A 12044-nucleotide genomic window follows, 5' to 3' on the forward strand; every position below is an offset into this window, starting at 1 on the left:
AATTTCCTCCATGCACACAGCCTATTAAGTCATTCTGACTGAACAGCAAACTCTGGAGGCTTTTCTACCTGTTCATCTCTGCTGAAAGTTCAATCCCTCCTGGTACGACTGCAGCTAAACTAGACTAAAGCTTCCAACTCATCTTGATTCATTAACTATTGTAGATAAAGTAGGTTTAAACAGTAGAAATTTTCTGGGAGCCACTTCCTAGATATGTTCACCTCTTTCCCTTATTGAGAATTGTCCTTTTCTGCTTCCCATTAAATAAGTATATTCAGTAAGATCCTTCTTTGACAATATCATTTTGAAATGCAATAAGTGATACAATTACTCATCTTCACATATGTGTCAAAGGCGCCGTGATTTCAGGCAGCAGTCATCACTAACTTGTGTCTGGACACTCGGCAGACTTGAGACAGGGTGTTTTTATTTTCATGTTCTCTTAAGCAATATAACAATATGTACAAAATGGAATCAATGCGATCTGAGGGAGAAACAGTACTGCGTGGATATCTATAGCACCTCTGTTTCTCCCCCGCCGTGGCCACAGCACCAGGATCCCCGACCTCAGCAGGCCAGGAGCCTCTGAAAGCACCGTCAGGCTGGAGCAGTGTCTGTGCAGTTGTTTTTTTTTTTGACGAATATCACTCTCAGCACTGTGAAGCATATCCGGCTATTTCAGGATAAAATCCCAGAGTTCCTCGAGAAGTCTGACAAAAACAGCTGCAAAACTCTGAGTTTTATTTGGATCTAGAATAAACAGCATTGAATTTGCTTATTTAAGCCAAATCTTGTACAATATTAAATATTTAGGAAAAAGATCTTGTAAATTAGCTGCCTGGAAATGCGCCACTTTGTTTTTCCGGCTTTGCCAGCAACTCTGAGAACTGCAGGGATTGGTTCCTGGAGACTCGACTGTAGCTGACGCCAAGTTTTTCCAAACACAAATGGAGAAAAACACAAAAGCACCATAGTGATGGAAAGAAATTAGTGGGAAGTACATTGAACAATAATTACAAAATGAGAAAAAACAAACAAAACTCAGCTGTAACTTAAACATCCATGAACCTAGATGGGATTTGAGCGAACTTGGCGACACCTTGGGAAAAGGTGATCAATCCCAGGCAGCTTTGCCCGGACGTCCTTCACGTTCCCTCACTCATGCATGGAATCCAACACAAACAGACTTCAAATAATCTGGAAATAAAACATGGACTCAACTGTGGGTTTTGGATATATCAGCAGAACAGTGGGAGCATGAAGGAACACATGCAGGTCGCACTTAAAGGAAAAGAGCACAAGAGGCTGAGATAGTAATACGTTTCCTCCTACAGCCTCATTAGAAGAACATGAAAATAAAATGAATAAACAGTTTTTATATATTTGTATGCATATACATATGAAAAAATAGTCAAAGAAAAACATCCTAAGTTCTTTCTTAAGCTTTGAATTTAAATCTTTTTTTCTGAAACTATATAAATCTGTCCTTTTTTTTTTTTTAAACAAGTTCACATTGTACAAGGGTGGATGAGCTTTGAAATAACCTAAATGTAACAACAGAAGAATAATGATCAACATTAAGGCTGAACAGAGACTTTTCTTATAACCTGTCTTCCTAAAAAAGGATCCAGATGAACTGCTCGATCTATCTGCTTAAAAAACAAAACAAGAAAAACAAGCAAAAAAAGAACAAGCTTAGAGGATACACAAGAAATCCGTATATACAGAAACAACAAAAAAAGGACAGAAGTAAGAGCTACGGCCTGCAGAGGTGGAAGTACTGAATGCTAAAGTAGCAATGGTGAGTTTATCAGCTGGTGTTGGTTTATAATAACTGGTGTGAAAATGGCTGGCGGAAGTGCAAACTAACATTACAGCATGCATTTAAACAAATAAGCTCGCCACATGACAGAGGAAACAGAGAAAAAGTAAGGACAAACTGCCTCGTCTTTTCCTCAACACCTCTGTCTTTGAATCACAACACTGTAATAAAGCCGGCTGCTGCCTTTACATTCCCTTTGAGGCAAAAACAGAAGCTGGAATTCAAATAAAAACTTTTCGAATGAAAAAGGAAGTTTCTTCATTTACAATCTGAAGGGTTAAGGTTAAACTGTAGTTTGGTTTGCATGGAGCAAAGTGAGAAAGTAGTGCAGTGCATGGTAAACAACAGACAAGTAATTGGATGCTGGTCATTTCACCGCATTGTCATTTTTATTTAGGTTGCCTCTGCCTATGAGATGGAAAAAATTGATGTTTTACTGAGCTTAATCAGCCAGGACCAGATACTTCAGTCAGAAACCGCAAAATCTATAAGTTTTAGAGAACTTAAGCTTTGCATATTTGCATCAGCAACACGCTTTAGTATGGACATTTCGGCTGCATGAAGAAAAATGTATGTCATCAGAACATGTCCAAGGTTAATTTAACCTGTAGGAGTGAGAGAGAGCAAGAATTTGAGCACATAACAGGAAGGCTAAACATTACGCCACCGTTTATTTGGTTCTTCAGCCTCTGTCCATCATGAAAATGTTGGCTTTCTAGAAATGGCAAGGTTGAGGCCCTTATTCTTTAGGTGAATGATTCTCAATAGTAAAAGTACCCTCTATGTTGCTTTGGTTGTTTTCGATCATAATTAAAATTAACTATGACACAGATTTACAAAGCAAATGCATGCTTAGTAACAGTGATTTAAAGGCAATGGATACCAAGAGCCAAAAATATCAATTATGCAAAGATCATTGTTGCACCGACCTTTTGGTGAAAAGAGGAAATTGTAATGAACTCCTGTGAAGTGGACTAAACAGGACAGGAACAAGTGCTGGTGGTCACTGATGTCAGATTAGGAAACAATAACTAACCACGTTTTATAGTCTCTCAGTCCCAGGAAAGAAAACCAGGGAGATTTCAAAACTGTTATATGCTGACTGAACACAGCTCATGTAGAATAAAGGATGTTGTATCGAACAGTAATTGATTTAAAGAGATCAGTTTTCAAAGCTAGAAAAAACAGCAGCCAGATTGAATTTTAAAGTCTCAGGCGATGGACACAGTTTCCTAACTTAAGTTCCAACTTAAGCAGATTTTCAGTCACTTTTTCAAACTTTCAACATTGGTGATTTCACTGTCTGCATAAAAAAAGACAAAAAATAAAATTGAATCCCACATATAATGTAAACTGATAAACCTTTTATGACAAAATACAACAAACTAAAAAAACTCCAAGTGCTTTTGTGCAACATTTTTAAAGTGACCAATCAGGATGATTAAGAGAAAATAACTAAAGTTCCTGTTTTAAAAATCTGAGATCTATTTCTCTAAGGAATAAAAAATTATTAATATAAAATTAAGATGTGAAATATTAAGACGAAAAGCTAAATGTTAATAATTGTTCACAATCTGCTCTCTCTCTCACACCCACCTCCAATTCCACTGTAAGCAGCAGAGATGTCCAAATACAATTTTCAAGAACTAATAGCACCAACTAATAACTTAATAATTTGCAGCAGAATTTGGATCAGTTCATTTTATTTGATGTGTCCAATAAATGCAACAAATTTTACTTTTAAAAAGGATGTATCTTATAGTTATAAGGTTTGATTAGGGGTCATATTTTCAGAGTTAATTGGGCCAAACAGGGTTTAGAAGCTAATAAAAAAAAGAAGACTGCTATTTTAAAACTTCACATCACAATGACCAATTAAATAATACAAGATTGGAGCATTTTTTTAATCAAACATCTCTACTAGTCATCAAAATACCCAACTACTGACAGAATTATCTGATTAATCTGATAAGTGGTAAAGGTTTTTGTTTTTTTCATAGGAGCAAAATGGCAACATATGGCAGAGTAAATAGCAAAGAGGTGAAATGATCCAGTCTCCACATTTCCCTTCACTTCTTCAAGAAACAAGAATGGCTGTATGCAGCTATGTCGTTTTTGTATTTTTTTGCTATTAAATTTCCTTCATAAGAGCTAGGTTCAGAAGAAACTGAGCTTACATTGCGGTAGAAATCAGTTTGTCTATTAAAATTAGTGCAACGCTTTTGGTTTTCAGCCCTCCTGTCTTTAGCTTACAGATAACAGAGATGCACCCTTGTGGCACATGTAAACAAAGTTTCCTTTTTCAGCAGTTTGCTTTGGAAAACAGCTAAATGAACACAAGGAGGTTGGTTTCTTATCTCTGCATGTGCTTAAAAAATGTTGCTCTTTCCAGGGTGTGACTCAAAGAGCTAGAAGAGAGCTGTGTTCAAATATGTTTTGTTTAACAGTTTCAGTTTGATCCCCATTGAAATAAGTGAAGGAGCAACATGCTTAAAACAAAAGCGTAAACATGGCACAGCAACAAAAGCCCCAAAAATTAAAAAAGAACATGACAGAAGAAGAGAGAAGCTGCTGTTGAGGTTAACATAAACCCAACGTTTAAGCTACTGGTTCTTTATCTTTCTGCAGAATCACATCCCTGAATAAATGGAGGGAACAGACTTGATTAAGCAGGTTAATGTTATTTTCAAATGGGATGTAGTCAATCTGCTTTCCCGGACTGGAAGTTTGCATTGATTATTCACCTTGCTTGACTTTCACTTCCTTCTCTTTCCCGCCTTTCATCCAGTTCCATGACGGCCCCTCGGAGCCCAGAAGGAACAGGACTGATTGATCTCAGAAATGTCCAGAAATGAAACAAACCAAGTAAAGGAATTGAAGGAGGAACAAAAAAAAAGTTCCTTTTTTGGATGAAAAAGAAAGTCTCCCATTAATCTTTTTACCAAAACGCAAAAACGCTGCTTCTCAGACAAGACTTTCCATTAAAAACCAGAGCTGTACAAAACATAGAAAGATGCAACACTGAACCCAACATGAAAAGATCTATTTTACACCGTTTAGCTGCACTGGAGTTTCCCATTCTCTGGGAATGTTGGGAATGATGGAGGCAGTATTAGGAGTCCTGGACAGCACTGTGAAAAAAACAACCCTTTGTTTTTGGCCATCCTTCATTTGCCTCTGCTGCTGGAAGGGATTCGCTAACGTGAAAGAGGGGCCGGAGCTTGACGGATATTTGCGATTCTGAGCCGCAGAAAGACCAAGTGCATGCAAAACGAAGCCCCCTCCCTCTACGTTTCTCTGGCCGACAGCTGCGGTGCCTGCTGGTGCTGCGATGCACTGGCCGGGTGGGATCAGTCGGTGAATCTCTGACAGGCTTTCTTCCAGCGGCAGGCGGTGCACCACATGTCACGGTTTTCCATCCCGTAGACCTTACGGCACTTCTTCCCCTCGCCGCGCACTTTCCGGCTGTGAGGGAGAAAAAAGGAACCAACAATAAAGGTCATGCTGTAGTAAATCAGGGAGTTAAGCTCCACCGTGCTAATGTGCAAAGAAATGTTCCCTCCATGCAGCAAAGCTGACTCTCTGATGGGCTTCTTTGGCAGAAAATGTGATCAGATTACCTGGTTTCCGACTTTTTGTTTTAGGTTATATCAGATTTGTCTTCCCCTTTGCATAGTAAATCTTTAAACACAGTAAGTGGCGTTAGATAAAGAATAAGCAATGAGGTTCTGGTACCTGAGGGCAGTGGTCGCTCTGGGAGGGGATGAAAGGACGGAGATGGTCTGGGATCGCTGTTCTCCGAACACCTGGTTTTCAGTGGGAGAAACCTGGAAAGAGTGAACAGAAGCTTGTCAATCAAAACATTAACAATAAATCCCCCAAAATTGATTTATTGGCAAAATCCCCAGTGCCAACCCTCTAAAATAGAAAATACTAAAGCTTTTTAGTCCTTAAGGAACTTTAAGTAATCCATGACTTCATCCCTGGGGAACGAATGGGATGTGACACAAAGGGCGGTTCCTTTGGGTTTGTTTTTTTGCTGTTCTTTGAAATAGGAAAAACAGGAAACAATGGCTTCTAAGTGTGGTGGATGTTTGTTAACCCTTGTTAGACAGAAAAGCCTCGAAGAATACAGACCCTCATCTAAACCTGCTGAGAACTGGAACTGAGAGAAACAAGGTTGGACAAGAACCCAAGCTATTATGATATTAGTTATTTAATTTAACTTTTCAATATTTCATTATTTTAATGTTGTTTAATTTCCCTTTGAGATGAATATAGTATTTTTTTATTGAATTTGAATTAACTTTGTCACTCAGGGAAATAGAGGAGGGGCCAATGGAGGTAAATAGATCAGTGTTTGCAAAAAACAACAACATTATTTTTGGTAATCAACTCTAAATATCATCTATTGTAAATCTGGTGCAGTCTAACTGAATGTTAAGGAGGGAAGCTTGGAGAAGGATTTGTTGTGTCGTCACATCACAGATGTAAATGTGCAGAGTTCATTAACCTGAGAGGCTGCTGCTCAAAGTTTAAGTGACTCTGGAGAAATTAAGCTCAACATGGAATCAGCGAAACAAAGGAGGGATAAAGGACAGTAGAGACTCTGTGGGTCCTTTTATTTATTCCACAGAGCCTGGGAAACCTACTATACAGCATAACATCACGAGTCCTTAGAGATACCAGAAAGTTCTTGAGAGTCTGATGGCCTTTGCCAAAAAAACTGACTCATCATGCGGTCAGTCAGCACTGCAACATCACGGTCCAAAACTTATCACATATCAACATAAAAATAGGTCACAAGACATAAAAACACCCATCTCCCATGACCAACTCTGTCATCGGACCTAAATCCTGCATAAAACTGAAAAAGAAGAGCAGAACAGGGGAGAACCCAGGATGATGTAGAGAGATTTGTGTTAGGGGAAGGGTGAACGATCTCTCCAACCTTCAAGGCATCAGGAAAAAAACAATAACAGGGGTTAATACTGTTGATTAGTGCAATGAAACATTTCCTGTTTTTTTTTCTTCTTAACTTCTCTTCCTCATCTTAGTGAGCTGTAGCTTCTCTGCTCGTAAATATAGAAATCCAGTATGAGGACTGGGGCATTTGAACTGTAAATGTAAAATACATCTCTGACACACCTAAAAATATTGCATCTCACTAAATGTTGCATCAGGGCAGACTTCTTACAAATCATGCAGACTTGTACAAAGTGCCAAAGTATTATGAAGCTGCAAATGTTCAAACTACAGCTTCAATAAGTGTGGTACACTTGATTTACTCTTAAATTAAATGTTAGTAAATCATTTTTATTGCTACTGCAGCAAAAAAATCTATTCATTTTTTGACATCTCAAGGGTGACAAATTAAAATTCCTTCTTTTCTAGACTTTGCAAGATTTATAAATCATCAGCTTTTGAGTCATTATGGAAATGTATGCGTAAAACATTCCCTAAAATGTCTTTCATTGACTGTTTTGGTCCCTCCCCATGCATACGGACACTGCTGAAGTGGTATCACCTTGTTTACTTGTTGTTGTTTTGCATCTCAACAGTTGGTTATTAATGTCATGATCTGCCCTGATAGCTGATCTTAATTGCTAATTTCTCTCACCTGCCTAATTGTATTAGTGTTTGTCTTGTCTCCTGATCGTGTCCTGGCTTCTAGCTGGAGACCAGTTTAAAGCTCTGCAGTTATCCTGGTACCATGTCTTGTCTCTGTCCCTCAACCACTGAGGCCGCCTGTCTGCATCTGTGCGTTTCTGACTGAGCTCGCTGCTGGATGCATGGAACTCTGAACATGCCTTCAGGCTCTGTAGGTTCCTGGAACCCTGGATCTGTCTGTTCCTGTGTGGATCGGAACCCCTGACTGGGCTGCGGACTTCTGGATTCCAGAACTGTTCCCGCCTGACCAGTATCCCTGACCTGGCTCCCTGACTTATCAATAAAAAAAAAAAAAAGAAAAAAGGAAGTTACACTTTATTTGACACTAATCCAAACTCTGTTCAAGAACCCTTAGGTGTTGTTTAAAACCCAAAAGTAAAATGACCCACTAGGCAAAAAACATGAAACAATAATCCTTATCGATTAATAATTGAAAACCTAAACAATTCAAAAAACAAAGAAACATTTTCTGAAGTTACAGAGATTTATGTATTTATGCATTCCAAATATTTTCCTATCCTCGTCCTGTGTAGGATCCCCGACCTACTTAGTGGAGGGTGTGAATAAATCTGGAGGTCTGTATATGTAAACGAATGTCACATTCCCTCACCGTGTTCCCTGTGAAAGTGACTGGAGGCGACTGCCAGGAGATGCTGAAGCTGTTGGTGGGAGTGAAACTGGTGGAGGACGAGTTACTGCTGCTGGAGGGAATGGACACTGGAGCCGTGGCCTAAAGGAGGACATTCAAACAGCACAGAGGACGCTGAGCATTGATCTCTTTAAATCACAAAGAGGCGACTTGAAAGTCTAAATTTCCTTTTACATTTGTTCTATTGTGTTATGTTTCCCCGCTTTTTGTAGGATCCGCTACAGCTGCTGGAGTATTTGTTGAAAACAGGGAACCAAAACAGAGCTGTGCCCTTTCATGGATCTTTCCAACACAGCCTAAGCCGTTTGTAAGCCTATAGGTGAGCTTGCGAAGACAATTGAGCGCTCACCTGGTAGGCGTGGTCCGAGTGGATGAGGTAGAGAGCGCTTGGCGCGGAGCGGCTGAGCGGGGTGTTGCCACCTGCGTGAGGCTCCTTAGAGTCGGAGGGATGTGAGGGTCGGTGGGACTCCGGTTGATGGCTGAGGGGCTGTAGAGGCGACGGCGGAGGGGGCGGAGGGGACAGGATGGAGGAGGACACAGGGGACAGGCTGCTCAGCCCGTCAGCTACTGAATCCGTATTGAGCTTGATTTCTGTATAGTAGAAGTCCTCCTCGCCGTCGCTGCAGTCCGAGTCACAGTTACGCCTACATGAATGACGTATAAAGAAGGAGAATGTTTAAAAACTTTAAAAAAGGTGTTTCTATGACAGAAAATAAGCAAGAATGGAATTTCATATTCCACAAGCTTCGCATTAAAATAATTTATAGGATTAAATGGAGAATTTATCCTTCAGGTTTATTCCCTGGCTTCTCAGAAAATAGAGGGAACTCATAGTAAGCCAGACCACAAACCACAGACTACTTAGGTCACTGGGAGTAATGGAGGGCAGGTGGTTCCCTAAAGCGTGCAAATGTTGTCATACCCCAGATGGATGGTGCGAATGTGTCTCTGAATTCCTGCAGTGGTGCTCAACACTTTGCCGCAGTTCTTCCACAGGCACTTGAACATGACCTTCATGGAGTTCTGCAGAAAACAAACAACAGATGAGGTCAGATCAGATAACCTGGATGCAAAGACTGCCCTTTTTTATGTTTAGATTTTAAAAAAAGTATCATGAAGAGGTAAATTATTGCATCTGTCATAATAACAGCTTGAATAAAAAACTTTGAACAGTTTAAGTTTGATTGTTATGATTATTCAGTTTAGGTTTGAACTATTAAAGCTGATAAACCAGGACTAAAGCTGAGTCAGATAAATAAAACCCTAATCTCTGCGCCTCTATAAAGCATCCACAATTTCTTCTATTTTAAGACCAAAACGCTAAAAAGAAGAGAAAAAATAGGGCACCTTATTACAGCCTGGGTTTTTCTGGGTGTCTTAATATTTTTACGAAACTGTGATCAAATCTTTGAGTCTTTTCGTCTCATTGCTCATCATTAAACCTGTTGCTTAGCTCGGTTCTTTCTATGAAAACGTGTTTGTCTTCCTCTCTTCTGGTACATAGAATGGCTTCCATGGTGTTTTCTCTGCCCAAACATGGGGGCAGCATGTATAATAGTAGCTTCCCCATTGTTTAAGTTACACAGAGTCTGTGAGCAGCTGCAACAACAATAAAAAAACACTTTGAACTAGTGATTAATAGGGTGCTCTGTTCATCAGGCAGAGAATTTCCCTTTACTGGCTTGATCTTTATGTGCTGATTATTCCAGGGCATCACACATTAATCATTCCACCATGACAGCAACTAAAAAAAAATAAAAATAAATACAAAATGCAGCAACATCTGCTATGCAGGCAGCCCTGCCTTCGAGTCTGTTATAGTCTGTGTGGTTTTAATTAGACCTGGATTATGTGTTTTGCTAATGTGTTTATTGAAACAAAACAACCCATGATGATCTAAAGATATTGGTGCTCTGGTTTCTAAATAATCTAACTTGGCCATATGGAAATCAATATCAATAAGGGCTGCATAGGATTAGGGGACATAAAAGTAGCTTTAAATAAACTAAAGCCAGATTTTTCCACCAACCCCTCTCCACAGGTCAGCCTCTCAGTGACTGTCATCTAAATCAGTTTGAGCAATAAGGGCGAATCTGATGCAAATCCAGAGAATGTTAATCCTCCAAATAAATTTTTTTTCTGTGCACATGATACTTTGGCTACGATAAATTACTGATGCGGTTCACCACTTCTGTTAGCAATAAAGATGTGTTTCTGCTGGAGTCTCAAAAAACCACCAAAGAGGAACACTGATTTTTTTTTAAACCAAACCAAAATGCTCGCAAAGACTCCTCCTTCTGTGTTGATGCTGCCGTATTTTTAAAACGTACCGTTCGTCTGCCTTTCTGGGATAAATTCAACTTGTTTTTGATGCTATCGTTAAAAACATACAATCATTTGACGTAAAACCCATAAAAAAAAAGTACGGCCAGATGAGCTTCTTTATTTTGCAAACATTTGTCTCTCATATGTTTAACAATTCATATCTAAGTTTATTTACAAAGTAGTTTGTTTTATATGTAAACATTGTACTTTTCATTGTTATAATTATCAGAAAACAACATTTTCACTTGGATCTTACAGAAATTATTGTCAATTTAGCTCAAAAAAGAAATTTGGAGAGATCTACCTAAATATAAGATTTCTCTTTATGCAGATGATATATAACTCTTTATTTAAAGCCTTCTGGTTTAACCTGCTTTGGATAAATGTGACCACAGTGAAGATGTTTGGTCATAATGTACAGGGAAATGTTTCTTTTTATTTATTATTTTTGGATTTCAGAGAAACGCTCCATATAAACAATTATGGCTAAAGCCTAGATAAAAGGCTTGGGAGGAAGGTGGTTTCACAAGTTGGCCAGTTAAAGGGTAATTTTCAAACATAGCTTCTCTTTTCAATTTTACCTTTCCAAGGATCAGAAGGTTTTATTAATAATTTTTTAATCTTTCATTTTGGAACTGAAACAGGCTTCACTACAAAGTAACCAAACATCTCAGATCTATAAGAGAAGAATATGGGAATTTCTGAGATGAAAATGACAATAAGATACCCCTGTTAGAAAGCACATTTTATTGATTTGTCAAAAAAAAAAAAATCTTGAAATGTAATTAAAGAATCAGCTGATGATATAAGATTGTGTACACATTTTTTTAAATTAACAGAATATTGAATTTATGTCCTTATTTTTTCCTCTTCACTGTACATGTGACTTATTCGATGGCATTAGAGCTGGATGTTTTCTTATTAGGTGTTTCCCTCTCAGTCTATGGACAACAACAATATTCATTTAACAGCAGATTTCCTCCTAAATGCTGCTTAATGTTTTCATGAAGTTATGCTGGACACAATTCAGCCAGTTCTCTGCAGTCTTTCGTTCATCTGCTGTAATTACATCACCCTTTCCCTGAAAGAGAAAGTTTATTGTTTTCCTGCAGTAAGGAAAAAGCCCCTCAGAGTTTTCCCCCTTGCTCTCCTGTCAGTCAAACTTTTGTTAAAGAGTCTGATTTCATTTTGACAAGATGTTTTTTTCCCTCCACTTTATATCAGAAATGCAAGCACACGGCAATCATCTGTCTCCCAAGCATTGTTTTGTCTTGACAACAAAAGCCTGTTTCTGTGTTACAGAGTGTGCGCTCCTAAAGAAACTCTTCACAGTTAATTAAACGGGGAGCTTCAAACGGTATTGTGCTGCTGAGGGAGAACGACCACAGGAGGTGCACGGCACGCAGATCATCTGCTGTGAAGCCTTGCCACTGCATAAACTACAGTGCTGTATAGAAGATTCCTTCTGTTGATGTTTTTCAGTCATGCTGGAAGGTTTCATAACCTCCAACAAATTTTATATTAAAGGTTACCTGAGTAAATACAAGAAAAAACATTTAAAGTGATGATTTTTATTTA

At 38.7% G+C, this 12044-nt stretch overlaps 1 protein-coding gene across 2 annotated transcripts in view; it reads right to left on the reverse strand.

The window, feature by feature from the left end:
- Window positions 1-406: 406 nt before the first annotated feature.
- Window positions 407-12044, reverse strand: part of znf704 (zinc finger protein 704) — a 76108-nt gene continuing 64470 nt past the window's right edge. The window contains exons 5-9 of one of the 2 annotated variants that reach the window (XM_038300307.1): window positions 9064-9164; window positions 8491-8785; window positions 8103-8222; window positions 5558-5649; window positions 407-5287 (exon numbers count right to left, since the gene is read on the reverse strand). In XM_038300307.1, coding sequence (XP_038156235.1) covers window positions 5173-5287; window positions 5558-5649; window positions 8103-8222; window positions 8491-8785; window positions 9064-9164 — 723 coding nt within the window. In that variant the 3' untranslated portion in view covers window positions 407-5172. The remainder of the gene's footprint in view (window positions 5288-5557; window positions 5650-8102; window positions 8223-8490; window positions 8786-9063; window positions 9165-12044) is intronic. The other variant, XM_038300308.1, reaches the window with a different exon arrangement.

The sequence above is a fragment of the Cyprinodon tularosa genome, unplaced genomic scaffold (assembly GCF_016077235.1).
Source record: "Cyprinodon tularosa strain WSP-4 unplaced genomic scaffold, ASM1607723v1 ctg446, whole genome shotgun sequence".
NCBI lineage: Eukaryota > Metazoa > Chordata > Actinopteri > Cyprinodontiformes > Cyprinodontidae > Cyprinodon > Cyprinodon tularosa.